Source organism: Lissotriton helveticus, chromosome 1_1 (assembly GCF_964261635.1).
Source record: "Lissotriton helveticus chromosome 1_1, aLisHel1.1, whole genome shotgun sequence".
In the NCBI taxonomy this organism is placed as follows: domain Eukaryota; kingdom Metazoa; phylum Chordata; class Amphibia; order Caudata; family Salamandridae; genus Lissotriton; species Lissotriton helveticus.
In genome coordinates, this window is record NC_136057.1 from 592,353,468 (window position 1) to 592,379,785 (window position 26,318).

Below are 26,318 nucleotides of genomic sequence, written 5' to 3' on the forward strand. Positions count from 1 at the left end.
TATGACAACTATAGCTGATTTAATTTAGTTAAAATAGCCGCCATGTTCTACACTGCCTTAAACACTATTTGTGGGTGAGGTCCGTTGTTGGTGTTAACAATGTGAAAACATTCAAAATGGCAAATGCAAAGTTTGTTTATTGTGGCCGTGAGCAAGGCGTAAAGCCGAAATGCGTCATTTTATGCAATTAAAACTTTATGTGAAGCATATCAGAGTGTCCGAGTACTTTCCATTATATTGAAGAAGAAGCTGCATTAAATATATACATATATATATTTTTTATGTTAATTAATATTGCTTATCTGATCAGTTATATAATACTTTTTTTTATAAATTAATATGGTTATTCAAATATGTGGTGGCTTTTGAAGTGAAGTACTTTCTTTACAGTTGCTCAGACTGGAGTGGGAATAGTAAATGTAATCTCTTCAAAGTCCAGCAATTTCCCTACTGTTGCATGGACTAGAGTGGTATAGTAAATTTAAACCCTCTTAAGTCCAATGCTGCCCCTAATGTCGCACAGACTGGAGTTGGAATATAAATCTTACCCCTCCAAAGACCAATACTTTCCCTACTGTTCTACAGACTGGAGTGGGAATAGTAAATCTTCCCCCCTTTTGAAGTCCAATGCTTTCCCTACTGTTGCACAGACTGGAGAGGGAATAGTAAATCCAAAGTCCAACGCATTTCCTACAGTTGCATACACTGCAATAGGATTAGTAAATGTAACCTTCCAAAGTCTAACACATTCCCTACTGTTTCACTGATTGGAGGAGAAATTATAAATGTAATCCCTCTGACCTCCAATACTCTCTCTACTGTGGCACAGACTGAACTGGGAAGAGCAAATCTTACCCCTCCGTAGTTTTACACTTTTCCTACTGTTATACAGACAGTTGTGGGAATAGGAAATGTAGCCTCTCTGAAGTCCAATGCTGTCCTTTCTGTTGAACAGACGCAGTGAGAAAAGTTAATCTTCCAATGTCTGAACCCCAACACTTTCTCCAATTTTCTTTTCCTACTGTAACACAAACTGTAGAGAAATTAATAAATATAACCCCGCCAAAGTCCAATACTTTCCCTACTTTAGCACAGACTGTAGTGAGAATAGTAAATGTAACCCCTCTGAAGTCCAACGTTTTCCCTAGTGTTTATAGCATTTTTGGTGCATGTGTTTTACATTGTAATATTTTATATATTCTCAGAATTAATTTATATATTTTTGTTGTTGAAATGTAAATGTTTTTGTGATTTTATTGTGGATATATATTAGATAACAAAACATATATAAATATCATATATATTTATCTTCATAGTAATATATTTTAAATATTAAAAATTATATGATGAAATATAAATAATTGTATTAATTATGTTACATATTTGTAATTACCATTATAAGTGTAGGGACACTATGTTTTGGTAAACAATACTTTTGACACAATCTTTCTGTCAATCAATATTGTTTACCTCAATATTGAGTCAGTGATTCTAATAACCCTTCATTCTTCATATACTATAAGTGCAAGAAGTACTTTCCCTACATGACAGAGGAACTACAATTTATGAGTTTCCAGAAGACATAGTTGTCTTGTACCTTATAACAGTATGCATATGCATTCTTAGTGTAATGAAAAAACTGTTCTTTTGAATTTCATAGCCTTTTTGTTGATCTATATTATCCTTTCTCTACAATTCTGAAGCAGTTTACCTTTTCTACTACATGAGTAAACATGCCCAAAGTCCAATATCACATGTGCATCCAATTGCATAACCATTTCTGGGAGTATACTGTACTTTGTGGTATCTCCATCTAGATCATGCTTCCTTTGTAGAATTTGCAAATTAATCAACATATACTTGGTCTGGTAAACCATTTTACAATTTAACTAAACAACCAAATATAATCATTCTTGCTCGTTTAGCAAACAGTTCAAATAACTGTTCAATTCTTTGAGGGAATCCAGTCCTGAATTGAGATACTCCCTAAAATGTCTAGAGAATATAATTCAATATAGATTTGCTTTTGGCAAGACCAACACAGGTTCGAAAATTACAATCTTGTGTTTCTTTTCTTGCTGGTCACCAGTAGATAGGACCAATGTTTGTTCTCTATATATTAGAGATTTGGATCTGATGTACTTGTTAATATAGCACAAAACATATCCCCATTAATACAATAATAGATTTCTTTTTTTTTTTTTTTTTATCATTTAAAATATTTTAATAAGAATAAATTACATTTTTGTCATAAAATATTATTTCGCGACACATTTGAAAATGAATATTAGTGTATTAAATATATTTCTGTAAGGTGGGCAAAATAATTTGAGTGACGGTTAATTTAATACAAGTAAAGTAGTGTTTGAACTTTTGTGTTTGAATATTGTGACCATTCCTTCACAGCAATTGCGTTGTTCTAAAACTTGAGTGCAAATAATGCTGTTCTTCTGTAATTGATCCTTTTTTCAGTAAATAAGCCATTAGTTGTTTCCACTCAAATCAAGATCACATCAGAATTCAATGTCCCACTTGTTAATTCCTTAATCCTTTTTCACTGTCACAGTTCCTCCTCCTCCAGCTAATCTTTTTAGAGTAGAGAAGATATGATCAAACAGTGCCACTGACAAGATCATTCCTGCAACAGGTCCAAGCCAGTACACAAACATGTTGTCTAAGATGTTGGTTTCCTTGCAGAAAAAATTAAGTGATAAGGCTACAGCGGGATTGAACATGGCCCCAGTCAGTGGTCCAGTTGCCGCTACAAGGCCCGCACAAGTCAAGCCGAGGATGTGCGCATGGTAGCGGCTTTCGAAGTGAGGCAGCATGTGCAGGACAGATTGAAAGGCGAAGGAACAGCCCAGCTCCGCCAGGGTGCCCTTTTGCACGGTGGTGTGCAGGTGGTTGGTACACTCTGGCCCCGCTTTGGAGTACAGATTGGTGATTCCTGTTAGGAGGGCTTGCCTGATGCACACCCATGCTCCGATGGCGCCACCGAGTTGGAAGATGACTTTCTCTGGCGTCTTGCCAAAATCCGATTCTCCAATCAGCAGGTGCTGGAGGGAAGTGTAGGGGTTGCACAGCCCACAGGACGAGGACGATGCGTGCGGCGCGATAGTTGCGTAGACAACGGGGAGCACGACGGGCAGGTTCACGTTACCAAAGTCGGACAGCAGCATAAGTTGATGTATGAAGAGACAAAGCTCAAAGGTGTATATGGCCTCAATGGCCAAAACATGGTAACATTGCGGGATGACATTCCTCAGGCTGCGTCTGCCCCCCTCGCACACCGCAGCGATGGAGAGCACAGCAGTATTTCTCTAGGTTCAAGCGTGATTCCTGGGAGCAGGAAGAATGACTGAGATAAGTCTGCTTGTTAAGAAGCAAATAATAAAAATATATATAATAAAAAAAACAAAAAATTAAATAAAAAAAACAGTAATACATTTCAATAGTGAGTCCATCAGCACAAACCTTAAGCTTCTCTATGTATAAACTAACCAAATCCCAGGTAAGTACCACAAGTTGTCTGCTAATAATTACAGTTCTCATTAATCAATAGATTATAGAATACACAATTAAAAACCCTTGTGAGTATGCTTCTAAGTATCACCTGTATACGTTTGCACATTGCAATTGCTTAACATGCTAACCAGAATCTTCTCAGATTTTCTGTTCAGGCCACAGAATGGCTGTCTGCTACCAACTAATGATTTGGAGTAGTTTTTTTATAATTTATTCTTAATACTGTAAAAGACTTAAAATAGATTTTAGCTCTTTTCTCAAAAAAGAACACTGTGCTAATCCTATGCTTTAAAACTTTGGTAGAAAAGCAGACATTGGAGGTGAGCACATTTAGAGTATCACTGATGTTGAGGGTGCTCTATACAGCAGTTGCTTTCCACCTAAACTTGAGAACTACCCAGAATTATCTGCTTCTGTTTTTGCATAGTTTTTGTGTCACTCTAAGCTTGAAAGGGTATTGTTTTGAGTTACAATGGGTGCTCCCTTGTGTCTGGACAACGCTACACATCTCTGAAGAGCTCTAAAGAGAGCAAATCACAAGCCAGGGGTTGCTTTTATTCATTTCCTTTGTATACAAATTCAGCTTCCATTTTATTAATGGCCCTGATTTCAATGTCATGTGAAATCACTTCCGCCGAACACCGACTCTGTCCTGGGTCCGACTGGCCCCCGGTCGGTGGTCCCCACCGCCTCATTAGGATACAACCGAACACTGTTTGTTTGCATTCCTATATTTCACTATTGGAGCATGAATAACGGCCGCAAACCAGCCATAATGCATGCTCCCATAGTGAAATGGGAGGTGCGATTCATCCCTGAACCCCATGGGAGGTACCGCAAGGTGCCAGCCACGAGGTGCAGGGATCAACAGGGAGCACCACAGGTGTCCCCTCAGCCTCACACCGGAGGCTGTGCACCAAAGGTGGCCCTGCTGGGGCCCCCAAAACTTTCCTTACCAGATGGCGACTGATTGACAGGCTCTCCGAACTCATCGGAAGCCCGCCGGAAATACCAACCGGTTTTCTTTCCGACCACCTGCAACATAATGAAGTGGTCGGAAAGGAAACTGAGCAATCAATCAATCATTCATTTGTAAAGCACACTACATACCCGCCCATTACGATGTGACCCTAAAGTCTCCGACCTTAGGTCGGAGCCCTTATGAACTGTATCATAATCGGCCCCTACGTATGTTCAGTAACAGATTCTTCCAACTTGCTACTGAACACATGAAGTCTTTCAAATTTGTTTGAAGGGAAATGTCATTGCATCCAGTTGCATTATGAGTTGGGTGTCATCTGAGTAGAAATACAAATTAGCCATTTACTACACTTTCCAAGACTTTTTTAGGTAAAGGAAGCAAATATATAGATCAATAATTTGCCATGATATTGGAAATGGCTGTGGGCTTCTTAACAAGCAGACTTATCTCAGTCATTCTTCCTGCTCCCAGGAATCACGCTTGAACCTAGAGAAATATTGCATGGTCTAGTTAGAATGAGAACAATGGAAGGAGCCAAGATTTTTGCAATTGTTGTGGAAGACTCATAACATGTTTTGATTTTGGAAAAGTATCATCAGAAGTGGGGTAAACGTAGAGGAAGAGAGTGTTTGAGGAAAATGCTCTACTTTAGTGTTTGTTGTTACTTTATTGTACCATGAAAGTAATTGGAGAGAGTGAGGCAGAGATCTTGCAACTGTGGAGTCTCAAACAGTCATGTGAGCAAGGGATTTGAACATGGAGAAATACTCTTTTCTAAGATTGCCAACATTTAATATATATGTGCATATATTCATGATATAATTGGTGAAGTACTGAGTGTTCTATCTATTTATGATGCAATTGTCCTAAATATTACCTCCTTAAACCAATGTATAGAAAATCCCATATGTTAGAAGAAGCTTAATTATCAAAACATTTCACATCTTTTCTATCTACCTAACTTGATTTAACAAGCCAGATTTATAAAAATGTAAGATAAACATGAAACAAATGGGCAGTAAAAAAAACAACCACCAAAACATTACTATTGGTGCACAGGAGAGGAGAGACCATGCTGACACCAGTATCTGTAAATTGAAGGCCAAATGACTTAATTTTGACATTTTCATAGAATTTGGGGGCATATTATCAAGGACGGGTGCTAAAATTATCGCCGTTTTATCTGCAGGAAACTGCCGATAAAACAGCGATAATGGGCTTGATAATACGCCCTTGTTAATTCCCATAGAAGCCAATGTTGACATCAGAACATGGGCTTCTATGGGAATTAACAAGGGCGTATTATCAAGCCCATTATCACCGTTTTATCGGCAGTTTCCTGACGATAAAACGGCGATAATTTTAACACCGGTCCTTGATAATATGCCCCTTGGTGATTAGAATGCCACAGAATTTACAGACAGTTCTTTAAATATATGCATGACATTCAATATTAGGCCAGTGTTTCCATAGACAGTTTAGTATTAAAAAGTTAGGCATGTACTTCTACGTGTTTCCTTTGATGTTTTCCTCCTAATATATAACTTTTGAGAATTCGCAAAAGAATGGTGGCACACAACTGGAAAATGGCTACATTCACAGGTTTTCAGGAGTACTCTTTAAATTATTTTGTAAATTACGCTTACAACAATGACAAAATATTTGTGAGTGTTTAAATGTTAATGTCAGACATTTATACTAGTGTAAATGAAAGGCTGTTGTGTAAATGCACTTTACTGTTAGCTTGTCTACTGGGAAAAAAAATATTTTTCCCTGTGGCAAAACCTATTTCCCCTGCACACACAACAATGTTAGGGTTGTTCCATCCCAGCAACCACTATTGACAGGAGTAAATATCCAAACGCGTCAAGCGTGAGAAAGGTTGATGAAAACATTTGCTGAAACCTACAAATGCATTAGTGTGTAGGTGTGCATAAACTCTCAGGACATTGACTCACAGGAATGCTCAACCTACATGAAGAAGATTTACTAATTCAAAAAAGTAAGTGAAAGTAAATCTTTGTGAAGATATTGATTTACGTTTCGAAAACACCATATGTGGATTTAAAATCATAAATTCAGCATCTTTACATGTACGTTGAACTCAGATGAGCAAATGCTTTGTGAAACAACAAACAAACAAACAAATATATTTTTCCCTGTGGCAAAACCTATTTCCCCTGCACCCACAACAATGTTAGGGTTGTTCCATCCCAGTAACCACTATTGGCAGGAGTAAATATCCAACCGCGTCAAGCGTGAGAAAGACAGATGATAACATTTGCTGAAACCTCCAAATGCATTAGTGTGTAGGTGTGCATACACTCTCAGGACATTGACTCACAAGAATGCTCAACCTACATGAAGAAGATTTACTAATTCAAAAAAGTAAGTGAAAGTAAATCTTTGTGAAGATATTGATTTACGTTTCGAAAACACCATATGTAGATTTAAAATCATAAATTCAGCATCTTTACATGTACGTTGAACTCAGACGAGCAAATGCTTTGTGAAACAACAAACAAATTTGCAATTGGACCTAGACAACATTCGAATTTCAAAATGTATATCTCACTTCACCTCGACACTCCACTTGATTTCTTTTTCTTATCCTTCAACTTCTTGGTAAATATGAATTTCTAGTGCGAACCAATTTGGGAGAGACTCGATTGGAAAATTGGGAATTGAATTTTACAAAGATTAGAATATATTCTCAGGTATGTGAGAGCTGAGCTGTTTCTCAGTTTAGGCAATTTTGGAGGAACATGCAGCAGAGCTTCCACATAGAATTAGATAATAGTTGTATTCAGTGATGAAGTCATAAATGGCTACCAATACAAATAATGAAATGCTCCCAGAGAGCCATTAAATAACCCCCACAGAAACAACTAAATAACTGCCTTCTGGCACAAAAGACATTAGTCTGTCACAGCAGCAATAGATTTAACAATTCTACATGAATTCCAAAAATGTTTTGGAAATGCATACATTTTGCCCTAATATTAATTTATCATTTTTTGAAAATATGTTTTACCCATGGCCAACATGTTAATAATTTAAGTAAGTGGGCCATTTGTTACAACACAGTCATTTTTCTTTCAAAGATCATTTTTGCTTTCTGTGTTTTGCAAATGAGCTACTTGTGCCAGAAGTGTTCATTGTTCCTTTCTGTACTTACACATTAGCTTTCATATTTCTTCATTTTGAAAATCTGCATTCTTTGTCCTGGAACACCTATTCCCATTTTCCCACATACATTCATTTGTAGTTTTTTTTTATATGTACACATTTTCCTCATATACCAACTATTCAGATTGAGAAAATAGTTCTATTTGTTACCTGTTACAAATTGGGGTGTTGGTTGACTGGGGTGTAAGCCCTGGTCAAACAGCTAACACAATCCTAGTCAGTGTAAGGCACAAGCAAAACCCAAACTAACCTGCACTCAACTTCCAGGTAGCTTGGCACAGAACAGTCAGATTTAATTTAGAGGCAATGTGTAAAACAGTGAAAACACCACACAAAAAGACCCCACACTAGGTAACGTTTGAAAAATATATCTCACTTTAATAAATAAAACAAGACCAAAAAGACAAAATTCTAATCAGTAGAACTGGATTTATGAGTTTTTAAAGAATACACTGTAAAATAGTCCTTAAAAAACGGAAAAAAACGAACTCATCAATAGCGGCTATCTGGTCAGGTCAAAGTAAAAAATTCAATGCGACTGCGACAGAGCTCTTGTTAGATACAGTCCCAGAGTAAAAACAGTGGCTTATCTACAATTGGCATATTTAATTTACGCCTGCAAATTAAATGCTACTAGTAGGTCTGAAGCACTGATTGTGCCACCCATGTAAGTAGCTCTGTCAACATGTCTCAGTCCTGCCATCAGAGAGAATGTGTGTGAAGTTTAAACTGTCATGTAGACATGTCAAGTTAAACCTTCTACCAGGCCCAAACCTTCCTTTTTGATACATATAAGTCATTACTAGGCCTTGGACAGCAAAGAAGGCAGGGTGCAATGTATTTAAGAAGCAGGATATGTACATTCTTGTTTTACATGTTCTGGTAGTGAAAAAATCTTACATTTATTCATCACTACTGCAAGGCCTATAGCTCCCATAGGACAACACTGGGATTATCTTTTTACATCATATAAGCATAATTCCCAAATGGGTAGATATAACTGGACCAAGTTTTGAGTCGCTGGAAACCTAATTTGAATTGAATTGAATTGGGTACTTATAAAGCACAAACTATCACGCCGGAAGGAGCTGCCTGGTTCTAAGTGGACAAGAATCAGGCTGAGCAGAGAGCGGTGTATACCTATACGAGAGATTGGCAAAAATCATCCGGAACTCCAAAGTTCCAGGTCTTTAATGCCTTCCTGAACTGAGTTTCTGTTTTCAGGAGCCTCAGTTGAGCTGGCATGAGATTCCATACTTTAGCTCGTAAAGAGGCTACCGATTTCCCTCCCTTGGATTTATATCTGAAGCAGGGGGGCTTGTGGAGGTTTGCCGAAGAAGATCTGAGGGTTCTGGCTATGGTGTATGGGGTGAATCTAGCTGAAAGATACACTGGACCAATTTTTGATACAACTCTGAAAGAAATTGTAGGAGAGTAGGATCTGCTTCTTATAGTTACCCCCACTTTTTGCTGATGTTTCACCATTTTTTTTTACTTTAGTCTGGCTGAGGCCATGCTATCCAGATCCCCAGCCTAGCTGATTCCTCTCTAAAATGACTGCATGCACCTTAGGTGCACCACAGATGGGATTCTGGGGTACCCTTATAAGTCCCTAGTATATGGTATCCTATATACCAAGGGCATAGGTACCCCAGAGGCCTCTCAGGGGCTGCAGCATGTATTATGCCACCCCTGAGAGACCACTCAAAATGACACCACAGTTCTGCTACAGCAGCCTGTGTAAGGTGGTGTATGCACCCCTTACTTAGATATATGTTCCCTATATTTACCTTATATCACTGCACATATCAATCAATCAATCAAGAAATTTGTATAGCACGCTACTCACCCGGAGGGTCTCAAGGCACTTTGGGGGAGGGGGGTCTGCTACTGCTCGAACAGCCAGGTCTTGAGTTGCTTCCTGAAGGAGAGGTGGTCTTGGGTCTGATGGAGGTGGATGGGGAGGGAGTTCCACGTCTTGGCTGCCAGGTAGGAGAAGGATCTTCCTCCCATGGTGGCTCTTCGGATGCGTGGAATGGCGGCGAGGGCGTGGCTGGTCGATCGTAGCTGGCGGGTAGGAGTGTAGAAGGACAGGCGGTCATTGAGGTACCTGGGGCCCAGGTCGTGTAGCGCCTTGTGTGCGTGGGTGAGGAGTCGGAACGTGATTCTCTTGTTGATGGGGAGCCAGTGCAGGGCTTTCAGGTGTCCGGAGATGTGGCTGTGGTGGGGGATGTCCAGGATGAGTTGTGCGGAGGCGTTCTGGATGTGTTGGAGTCTTTTCTGTAGTTTGGCTGTGGTTCCGGTGTAGAGGGTATTTCCGTAGTCCAGTCGGCTGGTGATGAGTGCCTGGGTGACCGTCTTCCTGGTTTCGGTGGGGATCCATCGGAAGATCTTTCGAAGCATGTGTAGGATGTTGAAACATGATGAAGAGACGGCGTTGACTTGTCTGGTCATCGAGAGGGAGGAGTCCAGGATGAATCCCAGGTTGCGTGCGTGGTCCGTCGGTTTGGGTGCGTTGCCCAGGGCCGGGGGCCACCAGGAGTCGTCCCAGGCAGAGGGTGATGATCCAAGGATGAGGACTTCCGTCTTGTCTGAGTTCAGTTTCAGGCGGCTGTTCATCATCCACTCGGCTACGTCTTTCATCCCTTCGTGTAGGTTGGTTCTGGCGGTGGCTGGGTCGTTGGTGAGGGAGAGGATCAGCTGGGTGTCGTCGGCGTAGGAGATGATGTTGAGGTTGTGTTGGCGTGCGATGGCCGCGAGGGGGCTTATGTAGATGTTGAAGAGGGTGGGGCTGAGTGATGATCCTTATGGTACGCCGCAGATGACTTCGGTGGCCTCGGATCTGAACGGGGGAGGCGGACTCTCTGGGTTCTTCCTGTGAGGAACGAGATGATCCATTCTAGTGCCTTCTCTTGGATTCCGATGTTGCTGAGGCGCTGCACTAGGGTGCGGTGGCAGACAGTGTCAAACGCTGCGGAGAGGTCCAGGAGGATGAGGGCCGCTGTTTCCCCGTTGTCGAGCAGGGCTCGGATGTCATCAGTGGCTGCAATGAGGGCGGTCTCGGTGCTGTGGTTGGCTCGGAAGCCGGACTGCGAGCAGTCGAGGGATCCGTTCGACTCGAGGAAGGCGGCAAGCTGTCTGTTGACGGTCTTCTTGATGACTTTGGCAGGATAGGGGAGGAGCGAGATGGGGCGGTAGTTCTTGAGGTCGGTGGGGTCTGCTGATGGTTTCATCAGGAGGGCGCTGAGTTCGGCATGCTTCCAGCTCTCCGGGAAGGTGGCGGTGTTGAAGGAGCAGTTGATGATGTCCCGGAGTTGGGGTGCGATGATGGTGTTGGCCTTGTTGAAGATGTGGTGGGGGCATGGGTCGGTTGGTGATCCGGAGTGGATGGTGTTCATCGTGTGGATGGTGTCTTCGGTGCTGACCGGGGTCCAGGCGCGGAGGGTGGTGGTGGGGGGCGTTGGTTCGGTGGTTGGGTGCATGGTCTGTGCGCCGAAGCTGTTGTGTATGTCGGCGATCTTGCTGTGGAAAAATGAGGCGAGTGAGTCGTAGAGTTCTTGCGAGGGGGTGATGTCGTTGGTTCCGGCGCCGGGGTTGGAGAGCTCTTTGACGATGCTGAAGAGTTCCCTGCTGTTGTGTGAGTTGTTGTCTAGTCGTTCCTTGAATGCTGACTTCTTGGTGGTGTAGATCAGTTGGTAGTGTTTGCGCGTGGCGTGCTTGAGGGCAGTCATATTGTCTGTAGTAGGGTCTTTGCGCCAGGCTTTCTTGAGGGTGCGGCAGTTCTTCTTGGAGTTCTTGAGATCATCGTTGAACCAGAAGGCTTTCTTGCTACCGGGCCTGCTGGGATGGTTTTTCAGGGGTGTGAGGTCGTCAGCGCAGTTGGTGATCCACTGTGTGAGGTTGTTCGCTGCTTGGTTGGGGTCCGTTGATCTGGCGGGAGGATTCTGGTTCAGGACTGTGGTAAGCTGGTCGGTGGTGATCTTGTTCCAGCTCCTAAGGGGAACCTGTTGCGGGTGGTGGTGAGTCGTGGTCCTTCTGAAGCTGAAGTGGATGCAGCTGTGGTCTGTCCAGTGGAGTCCGGTGGAGTGGCTGAAGGAGATGAACTTGCTGGAGGAGAAGACAGGGTCAAGCGTGTGGCCGGCGTAGTGGGTGGGGGTGTTCACCAGTTGCTTGAGTTATGTCATGTTATGTTATGTTATTTATTCTTTTGTATAGCGCAACGGTTACTCAAAAAGAGTGTCCCGGCGCTTTAGGTAAGGAGAATTAATTCAGAGTAACATAACACAGTTAAAAAAAGTAGAAAGCAAACAGACAAAAAAAGAGGGACTGCTAGGGAACCTACTGGGTAAACAGCCAGGTTGGCGAGGTTGTCCAGCAGGGTGGTGGTGTTGCTGTCATTGTTGTTCTCCAGGTGGAAGTTGAGGTCCCCTAGGAGGATGTAGTCAGCGGAGGAGAGGGCATGTGGGCTGATGAAGTCTGCAATGTCTTCGCTGAATTGTATGCGAGGTCCCGGGGGTCTGTAGATGAGGGTGCCTCTGAGTGTGGTCTTAGGGTCGGTGTGTATCTGGAAGTGCAGGTGTTCGCCGGCTGTGAGGGTATCGTCGGAGTTGGTCGTGATGTGGATGGTGTTCTTGTGGATGATGGCGATGCCTCCTCCTGTCTGGTTGACGCGGTCCCTCCGGGTGATCTTGTATCCGTCCGGGATGGCGATGGTGATGTCAGGCGCTGAGGAGGCGTTTATCCAGGTTTCTGTGAGGAAGGCAACGTCTGGAGATGTGGTATCGAGCAGGTTCCAGAGTTCCACGGCGTGTCTGTGGACAGAGCGGGTGTTGAGCAGGATGCACTTCAGGTGGTTGCTGCTGGTGCTCGGCTTGGCGGGCGCGGCGCGGGTCCGGATGCAGGAGAAGTTGCAGGATTGGCAGGTGAAGGGTCCATGGGTGCGTCTCGGGGTTGCTCGGTAGCAGCCATGGATCCGGCCGGTGTTGAGTGCGTTGAGGGTGGCGGCGTCATACGTCCGGCGGGTGGGCTGACCTCTGCGGGGACCAGGGGTTCTGGCGCTGGGCGCGGGCCAGGCGCGGACGGGCGCAGACGGGCTTGCCTTTGTCGTGCCTTCGGCGCACAATCGGCACAACGGCTGCGCACGTCCGCTGCGCTCCCGCGCGGCACCCTTCATAAATGGCAAAGTGGGAGGGAGGAGCAGCTGGGAGGCGGGAGCGGGGTGGCCAATGGGTGGGTTACAAAAGAGAAAAGGGGCGGGGCTGCAGGGGAGCAGCGGCGGGGAGGGGGAGAAGCGGCGGGAAAAGGACACTAGGACGGCGCAAATACAGGGGCACAGGAGGCACAACAAATACAAAAGCAGGGGCACAGGCTAAGGAAAAAAGTACACAGACCGACAAAGAACCGGCAGAACAGCAATCCAGGCACACAGCTGTGCGAGGCAGCAGCGGAGGGGTCAGGGGTCCCGGCACTCACGGGGGGAGCTGCGCGGTGTGTGGAGCGACCGGCCCTGCAGGCAGGGGCAAAGGTCACAGCTCACCACCGCGCGGCGCCCTCCATAAATGGCCAAGTGGGAGGGAGGAGCAGCTGGGAGGCGGGAGCGGGGTGGCCAATGGGCGGGTTACAAAAGAGAAAAGGGGCAGGCCACAGGGGAGCAGCGACGGGGAGCGGGGAGGGGGAGAAGCGGCGGGAAAAGGACACTAGGACGGCGGAAATACAGGGGCACAGGAGGCACAACAAATACAAAAGCAGGGGCACAGGCTAAGGAAAAAAGTACACAGAACGACAAAGAACCGGCAGAACAGCAATCCAGGCACACAGCTGTGCGAGGGAGCAACGGAGGGGTCAGGGGTCCCGGCACTCACGGGGGGAGCTGCGCGGTGTGTGGAGCGACCGGCCCTGCAGGCAGGGGCAAAGGTCACCTCTATCAGTCAACCCTATGGCAGGCCTTATTAATCCTGAAGTCAGGGTGCTGGATTTTGTGTGTGAGGGTGCCCATGCATGAGCAGGGCCCCTCTGCAGACTTCGGAATCTATCATCCGGGTTTGTTCTGTGATGCAGCCAGACCATGCACTCTTAAGTGCATTATAACCTCGCGGTAAATGCTAACTTTGGAATGGCTGCAGAGAAAAATGTCATGTTTGGTGTCAAACACCTTGGAATCATACCTCCCCGCCAGTCCTGGCGGCAGAGGTATGATTCCACCCTCCTAAAGGGAGAAACGTGACTACACCAGTACACCAGGTACCAGCTTAACAGAAACCTGGCCACACAAAATGGATGCTGCATCCACAGACAAGAGTCTGGCCTCCTGCTGCTGGACAAAACTCTGGCAGGGTAGTCCTGGACAGTAGATTTCCTGTCACAGGGAGGTGTAACTACCTCCCAGACAGGCTTTAGTGTATTGGGGATGAGTGGGTGCACTCCAAGAGTGATTCGATGTCTGCACTGGGGCACATTTGGTGTCCTTGTGAATAGTCCAGCTCAAACCTGTTGCAGGGGCTACCAGCCCTTGCTCTGGTGTAATACTGGGCAAAGGAAATGAGTGTAGCCACCCTTCTTTCCTGACCCTCCCATAGGTGGGTCCCCAGAGTTTATCCCACCCCTTCCTTGGGTATTATATTGGTATTTTCCCTGGTCCGTCGATCTGTGGGTCTCTGAGAAGGCAACTCTGACTTTCCTTGGGCTTCCCTGGTTGCTCCAGATGTGCCCTGACTCTCCAATGCTTGGGGGTCCCCAGGGCCTTGCTGGTCCGCACCAAAGCATCTTTTCTATTCCTGCGTGGGTTGCTGTTGCCAAGGCTTGTTGGGTTCAATCCAAGCACCGACGCTGCAATACTCGGCATACTTCGTGTGACAGCGCGAATCCAGCTCCTGGTCATCGTTGACACCTCCTGGTCCTCGTGGCTGCAGAGTCAAGCTTCACCTCTTCGCACCTGAAGCACCCAACAACGGTGGCCATTCGTCTATCGTGCCTCTGGTCACTGGCTAGTGACCCAGACTCTGTGCCCTCTGCTTTCAGGTTCTTCACATCTTCGATCCAGGCTTGGATCCTCCCGGACAATTATCCTCTTTCCGGCAGCAGCACCTTGCACCTTGCAGCACATCGCAATTGAAATCAACGACAATTCCCGACACCATTTGACACTTATGCACCCGGCTTCCGTGGGTGAGGTAACTCAAGTACTCCGGTGCTCCCATGGGTGTTGGCCCTAGAACCCCTTCAGTCTAAAGGGGTTTGCTCAAAGTTCTCTCTAAGTGTCCTTTATCTTTAAAATTCCAACTGCAACTTTCAACATAGAAGCTAACGGAGCTCGCAGCTGTGTTCTCACACTGCACACGTCCCCTGTGTCAATACCTTGGGTGGTTCCTTGGGGTCCCAGCAATTCTACATGCTATAGGCACTGTTTCTAGTCAAGTCGTGGTTCTTATACCAATTTCTTAATATATGGTTTGGTCTCCATCTGGGCCCCATTGCATATTGTGCTGTTTACTGAAGTTCCATCTGTTGATATTGTGTATTTTGTTCTCTAATCTCATAAAGAGGTTAGGAGAGAGTGTTTAGTAATCAATACAAATATTTTATGTATACCTTGTGTGGTTCTCCTTTCATTTGGTCATTCAAGAGGTTATAATCTGGTAAACCAAGCTGCTTTACACTCCTTCAAGACTTAGCCTGAAGGCTGCTCTCCATAGCTACCACTAGGATAGCTTTCAATAAAGGTTGTCTTAAACCTATCATCAATAAGGGTTGTTTGGACTGGTGCAAGGTGCCCACTAGAACTAGTGGACAGCATAAGCCAGGCCAACTTCTCACAGTAATTAAGAGAATTTTGATTCTTAATTTAAAATATAAAATCCTAACTTATAGTAAAGTTGGATTTTAAATTACAATTCTGAAAATGCCACTTTCAGAACGTAAAAGACACACAATTGATGGACGGAATGCAGAAAAAAATCAAAACATTCACCCCCAATCAAGGGATTTGGGTTAAGTCCATCATTCTTTTGCTGATCATGCTACCCCAGTTTAGACCTGGCCTTATGCAAATCAGTCTTGACCATGTGCCTCATAGTCCAGCCCGAACTGCTGAGCAAGGTCCTTCTGGACCAAAAACATGCACCCAAGGACCGGGTCCCGTGCCCTCCATGCCACTGGAGTCAAGCTATCCTAGCTGATGAGGGCTGAAACCCCAAGACCGGTCCTAGGATGCTGGTTTCTAGTCCAGGGAGGACCTGGCCTGGCAGTTTGGGCTGGACTGTTCCCATTGGGCGCAGGGTCAAGACTGATTTGCATATGGCTAGGTTCAAACTGAAATGGCATGGTGAGCAAAAAAATGCTGGATTTAGGCCCAGATCTCTGTACTAGGGTGAATGTATAACATTGTTCTGCATTCTATCCATTAATTGTTCTTTTTTTGCATTTGTCACCCCAGTGGGACAGGTATGCCCAGACGTGGGTCCTGTGCTTTCCATGCCACTGGAGTCAAGCTATCCTGGCTGATGCGGGGTGAAACCCCGGAACTGGCCCTAGGATGCTTGTTTCCAGTCCAGGGCTGGACTGTGCCAATTGGGTGCAGTGTCAAGACTGCATTCTAGCCATCTATTGCTCTTACTGCATTTGTCACCCCGAGTGGGACGGGTATGCCCAAACGTGAGTCCTGTGCTCTCCATACCCCTGGAATCAAGCTATCCTGGCTGATGAGGGGTGAAACCCCAAAACCGGTCCTAGGACTCCTTGGATGCTTATGTCCATTCCAAGGAGGAACTGGCCTGGCAGTTCAGGCTGGACTGTTCCCATTGGGCACAGGGTGAAGACTTATTTGTATATGGCTGGGTTCAAACTGGAATTGCAAAGTGAGCAAAAAACTATGAATTTAGGCCCAGATCTCTGTACTGGGGTGAATGTGTGACATTATTCTGCATTCTATCCATCAATTGTTCTTTTTGCATTAGAAAGTGGGCATTTTATTGCCTTAGCCATTTGGTGCCTGCAGCCTGTCTCTGATCACATGTCTGGGTGTAGCTGGAAGTGGGGTTTGTGTATTCCACTTTAACAGCCATACACAATGGTGGCTTAGCTGTGACTTGATGGGGCATCTTGACAGGATGGGAGGGAAGAGCTGGACACAGCCTCACTTACTCAAGAATAGGATGTGTTCTGTCCACACACAAAGGGCTCCCTACCCTCTATAGTAAGTCTGGAATCAGTGTGGAAAGGAGGGCAACAGTGCACTTCAAGGTCATCTCTTTGAAGTCTACCCCACTTCAAATGCACCACTGAGTACACGTACTGGACCTCAGCCACCACCACTTCAGTGCACTTCTGGACCAGTGGATACTCTGGCAGGAAGAAGGACTGCTGTGCTGCTCAAAGGACTGCCACTTTGCTGAACTGCTACTTTTTAAAATTAGGCTCATGTAGCAAAGCAGCTTATTTTTTACACTGTCCTCACGAATAACATTTTCAGCTGCGACCTTTTGCCCATATTTGCTTGAACAACAATGTTGGATTAGTTTCCCTGAAACAAAACTTTTTTACACATCTAGTTTCAAACAACATCATCACAATGCCCAGAACATCATGTACAAGGACTCGTTATGCACTATGTACACATGTCATCACTATCTTCATCCACGAGGTGACCAGGCTATCTACATATCGATAACATCACTAATCCATCGCACATTGCAAGGCTGATTTCTATTATAAAAGATGAGCATTCCGATAGATTAGAGGAGCAGGCGCTTCCGCTAACACTGAGAATCTTTGCATGCTGAGTAATCACCATGCAATAATCTGAGCAGTTTTGCACAGCGCACTTCAGCACTTTACTGGGCAGGAGCGGTGAACAGTCACAATATCAAAAAAAAATATTGAATTGACAGAATATCAAGTTTTAAATATAGAATGGACAGAATATCGAACTGCCAAAATATAGTGGTGCAGAATATCGAAATTCAGGTAAGAAATATCGATTTCCATAATATCGAAGTTAGTAACAGCGATAGTCATATTATAGTTGTTAAAAATATCATTTATTTATAGTGTTTTTAATTTTTGCCTAATTAAATTCTGTAGCGGGTTGTGGGTTTATAGAGGAATAGCATGGGAAGTAATTTAATTATAGTAAACTAAATATACATTTTTTGGAATTATTAATTATTTTTTATTTAATATTGCATTCTTGTTCTGTAGCGGGTTGTGGGTTTATAGGGGAATAGGGTGGAAAGTAATTTAATTGTTATTAAGTAATTATTTATTTTTATTTATTGGTATTGTTAATTAATTTATTGTTAATTAACTATTAATTGGTAATTATTTTGTATTAATTGGTAATTAATTTTTAATTTATTGTTAATTAATTTGTATTAATTGAATAATTCATAATTATATTAATTGCATTAATTAATTATTCGGAGCGGGTTGTTTATAGGGGATAGGGTGGGAAGTAATGTAATTGTAATTTATTATTGCAAATATTTTTGTGTATTGATAAGTAATTTACTGTTAATTAAATATTAATTGGTAATTGTATTACTTTTTACATTTTGGTATTGAAAATTAATTTGTTGTTAATTAATAATAGGTAATTATTTGTTTAATAAATAATATTTATTGGTATTTATAATGAATTACTTATTAAATATTTTGTAATTGGTAATCAATTTTGTTTAATTTTTTATTGGTATTGATAATTAATTCATGTTTATTTAAATATTAAATCATTCCTTTCCCTACTGTTGCACTCACTGGAGTGGGAATAGTAATTTTTACCCTCCTGTTTTGCAATGCGTTCCCTACTGTTGCACTCGCTGGAGTGGGAATAGTAATATTTACCCCCCACTATCCAACTCTTTCCCTACTGATGCACTCACTGGAGTGGGAATAGTAATTTGAACCCCTACGCTATCCAACGTTTTCCCTACTGTAGCACTCACTGGATTCGGAATAGTAATTTTTACCCCTACTCTTTCCAACACTTTCTCTACTGTTACACTCACTGGAGAAGGAATAGTAATTTTTACCCCTACGCTATCCAATGCTTTCCTTATTGTTGCACTCACTGCAGTGGGGATAGTAATTTTTACTCTCCTGCTATCCAACACTTTCCCTACTGTTCCACTCACTGGAGTGGGAATAGTACATTTTACCCTCCCGCTATCCTGCGCTAAAAGTATTTAATATTTTTTAATATTATTAAGTTAATATATATATGTATTAAAAAATAACAATGCATGTTTATTTTTATTTTTAATTACATTCATTATTAATTAATTTTAAGGTTAAGTATTTTTAAGTATGTTTTACTTAATTATATTAATTCTTTTATTATTTTACATGACTTTTTAGACATTTAAAAAATTCGATATTTCTACAAACTATATTATTTACAACAATATTTTGGATTCGATATTTTTGTACTTACCTTTTTGGAGATAGGAATCAGATATTCTGGCATTCTATATTTTGTCATTGATATTTTGCCAGGTCGATATTTTGCTCCTAGATATGCTGTAAGTGATCTGCTAGGAGCAGGAGCCCTTTGGTGCACAGCGCACTTCACCCAGGAAACCGGACTACAATGCCCAGCAGCCTTCGCACCCAGCAGCCTTCGCGCCAGGATCACATTCTGTCTGTATCAGCCGGCGCACTTAAGTGGCTGCCGGCGTGCCGGGGCCATGCCTGGGCCAAGGGTGGGGACGTATGCACCCGTATGAGCCCATCTGCGACCGGACAAGGCCGGGATGGGCTAGGGCCCTTGGCTCTCTAACAAGGAGAGAGGAGTGCCGGGACAGACCCCCCCCAGACTTAGCCAGCACGTTGGGGAAAGCAAAACTCAAAGGTAAGGAGATGAGGAATCATGAAACCGTCATGACTACTAAGGCAAGAGCGCTAACCTCATCAATTACCAACTTTCTAACGACGGCGATGAGGGCAATAACTAGTGAAATAGAGTCAGTGGAGGAGAGACTGGGGGAATTGCACGTGAGCACGATAAAACATCGGAAGACATTTCATCTAAGAGTTTGGAAGCTAGTGGAGATTAAGCTAAAATTGCCACTACTCAGGAGGGGGGATTCATGGATACTCTTTGCCCACCACCATCTAAAAAATCCAAGGCCTGTGGGAAAGCTAAGAAAGACATATTGCCTAAAGCGACATGAAAGAAAACCACGGCCTCACCACAAAACCCAGTAACAAAGACTTGAGCAATGAGGGTTGTGAGGGACCCCATGAACACTGAGGGTGTTCATGGGTGATAATGTGTTAATCAAACACTTTACAAGCTCGGTGGAGGTCATCTTTAAGTCAATCTTAGACCGTTTGGTAGGGGTATTAAACAGCATTGACGTCTCGCTAAAAATATTAATTGGCTCCAGTGTCTCGAAGGTCACTGCAGGCTCTGACTAATTCCATTTTGGATGTAAATTCAGACATTCTTCAGGCCCCCCCACCTCCTCAGACAATGACTCCCGTGGTTGGCATTACCAGTAACATTGAGACCACAACGCATCTATCAAAACAACTCAATAAGGCACGGCCGGGACCTTCAAAAGCAAATGGGGAAACAAGTGAGACTAATCTCACTGGCAGAAATTACAATAAACTCTTAGTTGGTACCAATCAAAGTAATTCGAGAATACTCCACTTACCTCAGGAAGTCACCCCTTATGTTATTGGCCTAAAAAATGTCCCACCTTTGGCTCTCAGCAAGGTAGAAGATTGGAAATATCTTAAAAACTGAACAGCGCATTAGCTGGTGAAAACCTTGGACTGGTCAGGATGTGACGTTTTAAATGCTATTATTAATAATGTAGAACGTGTTTAATCTGTGGACTCACAGGCAAAAACTGAAATAGGAGATTGCATTGTTATAAATTTTAGGCACAGGAACTTTGCACATTGGCTTATGGACAGACTCCCTTTGAGAAACAATTTGGGGGGCACTATTGAAGCAGTACCACTAGGATATTTCTATAGGCCGTTGTTAAATGTAGACACTGGTCGTGCCCACTTACAACCTAAATTATTTTCCCCATTCATCATTCCAACTTTTAATCACTTTTCTCCCCAAGAACAAGTGGAATGACTGAACCATCAGTTGCTGAGGACGTAAGGTGTTAATCCAAATTTAACCTTATTGCATCTCCCTGCTGAAACAGAAAGAGATAGTGACCATGCCCTAACAGCAATTTCCGTCATTTTTCAACACTAAAATATCAAATGATTCTTGTCATCCCGTCAGGATTGTTTATTAGATCCTACATATTCTATAGGGTCTAACCCTGTTAACTCACTAAATGATGCTATATCAGATCTTTTGTTAGTATACCCTGTTGCACTACTAGCTAGTACTCTGAACCCTACTGTAGTAACAAATATGTTGACAGGAGAAGGGGGTGTCATACATACTGGCTGGGTCGAGAGCGCGGACACCCCTCACACTAGTGCAATTACACACACCAGTATATTCTGGAATATAGCGGGTTTGTCAAATAAATTAGGTATTAAAGACTGGGTGGAGTTTATTAGTAAATTTAGTATGGTTTGCTTACAGGAAACTTGGATGCGCGATATAGCTCACACAAATGGCTTTTATTCTGTTCACACAACAGCTAGACCGTCTGTAGGTGTTCACAACAATGGAGGCTTATTAACTCTGATTCCAACAACTTTAAATGGCAGAGTTAGGAAAATACAGTTGGAATCCCTGCATTTCCAGATCATTAATATTTTGTTTAAGAAAAATTTGACCCTCATGGTTATTAACTTTTATCATAATAATTTTAATAGTGTAAACATTACTATTGCCCAGGAATTAGAAACTTCACTAATGAAGCATATTGTTGAGGAGATAAAAACGGACTATGTAATACTTTGTGGGGGTGATTTTAATTGTAAACTGTGCTCATTGTCTAAGCATGAGGCATGTCACTGTCTAGCATGGGACACAGTGGGTGGGTACCACTTCAAACATAATCCTTGTGGGAACATTTTGAATTCTTTATTGTTGACATTTGCACTCTTTTTAACCTTAGACTTTATTGAGCTCTTACATTCTGATGTAGTAATATATGTAGGAAGAGGTCAGGGGTCGTTGATTAATTTTATTATTCTGTCTTGCTATTTTAACTCTCAAACTGTGATTTTTAATGTACCTAAAATACATTTTAATGATCATTACTCACAAACACTAAAATTAGTGGTACCATCAGATCCTCATACTATACCAGTTATTGTAGTCCCCTTGTCTTATACTAAAAATAAGGGGTTAACTCAGAAGTGGTCTACTGTTAATCTAGACCTTGTTTTGGAGGAGTTTATAAAGAGCAACCTTGGGCAAGTATTGGATTGTCTGGGGGAAAACCTAAATGCCTCAGCCATGATTAAATCGTATATGGCAATAACTGAGACAATACAGGTACTCCTAACTAAGAACCAGACAAACAAAATACAGAAAAATAAAAGGTGGTTCAACAGGGAATGTTCTCAATTACATAATAAATTAATTAAGACCCTCAAAATCAAATCACGAGACAAAGTGGAAGTGAGTCAGATGCTCAATAGATTATAAGCGTGCACTGGAGAAACGTAAGATGGAGATTAGGTAGGAAGCATGGAGCCAATTGCACGTGGCATCTCAGTGTAAAGAAGCTAAACTTTTCTGGAAAACTGTCAATGAAGAGTATTTTAGTGACACAAAAAAGTGGCAACATTGATACAACAATTATGCCTGAAATGTGGGTAAAACACTTTGCTGGTCTCTACAGTAATAGCACTGAGACACAATGTGATGCCTACTCTCAATATGTGGCATCTCCCTTGGGACCCCCAACTGTAGATGAGGTAAATAGGGCGCTTTCATAGTCGGTAAAGACCAAGGCTCCTCGGCCGGATAGTATACCTGTGGATTTATTTTTAGCAAATATCTCTCTGTGGGAAAATGAATTCCTGGGTATTGATTAGGTCGGGGTAAAATCGTATTATGTTTATCTTTGTTAAATAATGTTTTTATCTGTGCTTTTATAGCTTTTATCTAGCCGTATAAAGATTTCTGACTGACTGACTGACTGACACCATGCAGTGTTCTGACATCTTGTGAGGGGTGTCCAATTTGTGACCAAGACAAGGGCCTTCATTCTATCCCATCAGGTAATGTGGTGCTAGAATATGAGGAAGCCACATACCTGAAATCCAGGCTGTTCCTTTGGGGAGATGAATGGCCCCCACAATAATGAGACTCTGCCCGACAACACCTACATAAAGGCAAATGGTGACTGGGGAGACTCCAAGGGGAATGGGATTGACATGCGAATGAGAGAGAAGACAAAATAAACTGGACTGGATTCTGCCCTCTGAATGATAAGAATGCTTGTGTAGCCAGCAATCAAACCAACAAAATGAGAATAGAAGGGTATCTGGACTATCTATGAAGGGAAGAGGAAGTTGTTATTATCGGTGATACAAAATATTGTTTTCTATTATGATCACATTAATCTTGCACAAAATAATAAAAACAACATGTCTTTGAAATAATGACTTGACATTATTTGCTTTTGATTAAAAACTTTTTAGCACGGCTCTTGGTACAAACTAATATTCAACCTCACGTAACTTCAAAGCTCTCTGAAACATCTCATAAGTAAACATAATAAAAGACAAGTTAATAACAATCTGTAGCAAATCTCAAGATTAATTAAGCTATTTCTCGGTTCACATAACATAGTGATTGTACAGGCATACTTATTTCAGTGTCCTTTTATGTCTGTTTACAAAAGTAACACTTTTTCTCTTAATGTTCACAATAAAAGAGTCTCCTAATATCCAGAATTCATCCATTCCATTGTTCTCTTCTTTGTGTTCCTGGGAAAGTTTCTTGTGAAAGATATATATATATATATATATATATATATATATATATATATATATATATATATATATATATATATATATATATATATATATATATATATGTATATATATATATATATATATTACTGGCGGTCGCCAGTAGGTAGTTATAGTTAAAACCTATTTTCCATAGGAAATCCGCAACATTCTATGCAGAATAACTTTGGCGCCGGTGGACGAATCTTCGTGAATTTCTCCAAGAAAATGGACTGCTCCGCTCCTTTCCTGCAAGTTTGGGGGTGGTCCGTGAAGCGGGGGCAGAGAAAAAAGGGGGGTCCCAAAACGTGTTTTCCCCATGCAATTGTCCATAGGACCTTTAGCCAGGGCTGCAGCCCGAACGGCTGAATGGAATTACACCAAATTTGTCAAAAATGAAGAGTTCGGTTCGCAGATGACCCTTTTTGTTGAATGGTGTAAATCCGTTCAGTAGTTCCTGAGATAATCATAAGTATATCTAGAGGAGCTTACTGTAAGAAAGCTGAAAACAAACGCGCAAAACACGCAAAGGGGGCAGGGTAGAAATGTTTTAAATCGCGGGGTACGTGTACGTATGCATACCCCGCGAAAAAAAACCAAAAAAAAACCCGGGTTGCTTTTTTTAAAATTAGCCCCTGGGGAGACCAAATCCCGGAGGCATATTTTTAAAAAAGTGGGGGGGGGGCAATCCCCCCCACACTGCCCCGGGGACAGCCACACCCTGGGGCAAAGTTATTATCCTAGCGGGGGGGCACGCGGCCCCCGCGCAGCCCCGGGGACCGCCACCCCCCCGGGGCAAAGACATTAGTGATGGGGGGCCTCCAAGGCCCCCCCGAGCCCCGGGGACCGCCACCCCCTGGGGCTTTTTTTCTAAGTGTGCTGGGGGCTCATGGCCCCCCGCAGCCCCGGGGACCGCCACTCTCCGGGGCTTCCTTTTTTTTTTAAAACAACCTGTATGGGGGGCTCAAGCCCCCCCACATGCCCCGGGGACCACCACCCCCCGGGGCTTGTTAGATGTCGGGACGGGGGCAGGCGGCCCCCCTCCTGGAGCCCTCGATGGCCCAGGGCCGGCTCCTGCAGTGTTCCAGGGTGCCTACCCCCGGGACACTGCTGCCACCCCTCTGCAAACGCGCCCCCTAGCGTGTCTGCAGAAGGGGAAGTAATTCCCCTCGCATACTGGGGGTCCCTGGACTCCCAGTATGCAAAGGGAATTAGTTCCCCCTCTGAAAAGGCACCAGGGGGCTGCGTTGCAGAGAGGTGTAAAAAGGGGTGTGGCCTCTTTACACGTCTCTGCAACGCAGCCCCCTGGCGTATACTGGAGGTTCCTGGTGGGTTAGTTGAGCTCCATGGACCCCCAGTATACAAGGGGACTTAATCCCCCAACTTAGAACGCTGTACGGGGTGTGTTTGCACAGTGGTGAAGGTAGGGGGCGGGGCTAGAGGTGATATGTGTGCAAACATGTTCTGTGGCGCGTTTTAAGTTGGGGAATTAATTCTTCTTCAAACCAAGGTCCCCTAGGGGCCAACTAGTCAAACAGGTACCTCCAGTAAGCAACATGGAGCTGCGTTGCAGAGTGTTGTAAAAAGGGGGCGTGCCCTCTGAACACCTGTCTGCAACGCCGCTCCCTGGCGCATACTGGAGGTACCTGGTGGGCTAGTTGGCTCACAGGGGACCTCAGGATTGAAGAGGAATTAATTCCCAAACCTAAAATGCGCCACAGGGTGTTTGCACACATGTTACCTCAAGCCCCACTCCCTTCCTTCACTATTGAGCAAAATATTCCTGTAAAATCAGCCGAACTACGAATTCCGATTTACTCACCTGTTATCACAACAGACGTCAGTACTGCATCTTTGAGCGCACTACTGATCCTGAAAAGTAATTCTAACCATACTTACAGTAACTTGAATTTCCTTCCATAGGCTAACATTGACTGGTTTCACTTGGAAATTTTTTTGTGTGGAGTTTTGGAACTTTAAAAAATTCCTCTAAAATCAGCCGAACTACGAATTCCGATTTACTCGCCTGTTATCAGGAGAGACCTCATTGCTGCATCCTTCAGCCCACTACTGATCCTGAAAAGTAATTGTAACTCTACTTACAGTAACTAGAATTTCCTTCCATAGGCTAACATTGACTAGTTTCACTTGGAAATTTTTCGAAGTGTGCAGTTTTGGAACTTTAAAAAATTCCTCTAAAATCAGCCTTACTACAAATTCCGATTTACTCACCTGTTATCGGGAGAGACCTCAGTGCTGCATCTCTCAGCCCACTATTGATCCTGAAAAGTAATCGTAACCCTACTTACAGTAACTTGAAGTTCCTTCCATAGGCTAACATTGACTAGTTTCACTTGGAAATTTTTCGAAGTGTGCAGTTTTGGAACTTTAAAAAATTCCTCTAAAATCAGCCGAACTACGAATTCCGATTTACTCACCTGTTAGCAGTGAATTTCTAAGGTTTTTTAAATGCAAATTTTTAACTATAACGTGTGTGAAACCTATGGTGTTTTTTCAGTTAATATATATATATATATATATATCACCTACTGGTGGTCGCCTGTAGGTAGTTATAGTTAGGACCTAGTTACCATAGGAAAATGGCAACATTCTATTCCCAATAACTTTGGTACCGATTGACGAATCTTCGTGAAATTTTCAAAACTAATTCTTTGTTGATACCAGCTCCTATGTTGAAAGATTAGGGGTGATTCGTCAAGGGGGGTTGAGAAAA

At 43.2% G+C, this 26,318-nt stretch overlaps 1 protein-coding gene across 1 annotated transcript; it reads right to left on the reverse strand.

Annotated features, from left to right (window-relative positions):
* Positions 1-2,274: 2,274 nt before the first annotated feature.
* On the reverse strand, positions 2,275-19,154 carry LOC144762515 (aquaporin-11-like). Its single transcript, XM_078647740.1, has 2 exons — positions 19,122-19,154; positions 2,275-3,320 (listed from the first exon to the last, which is right to left on the reverse strand). The coding sequence occupies exons 1-2, from the start codon at positions 19,152-19,154 to the stop codon at positions 2,544-2,546; spliced, it is 810 nt and encodes a 269-aa protein (XP_078503866.1). The 3' UTR covers positions 2,275-2,543.
* Between the last annotated feature and the right edge of the window lie 7,164 nt (positions 19,155-26,318).

Coding starts and splice junctions, on each gene's coding strand:
- LOC144762515 (XM_078647740.1), bottom strand. CDS start 19,154: ATGCCAGAATATCTGATTCCTATCTCCAAAAAG. Junction 3,321..19,121: donor TGATTCCTATCTCCAAAAAG/GTAAGTACAAAA, acceptor GCTTGAACCTAG/AGAAATACTGCTGTGCTCTC.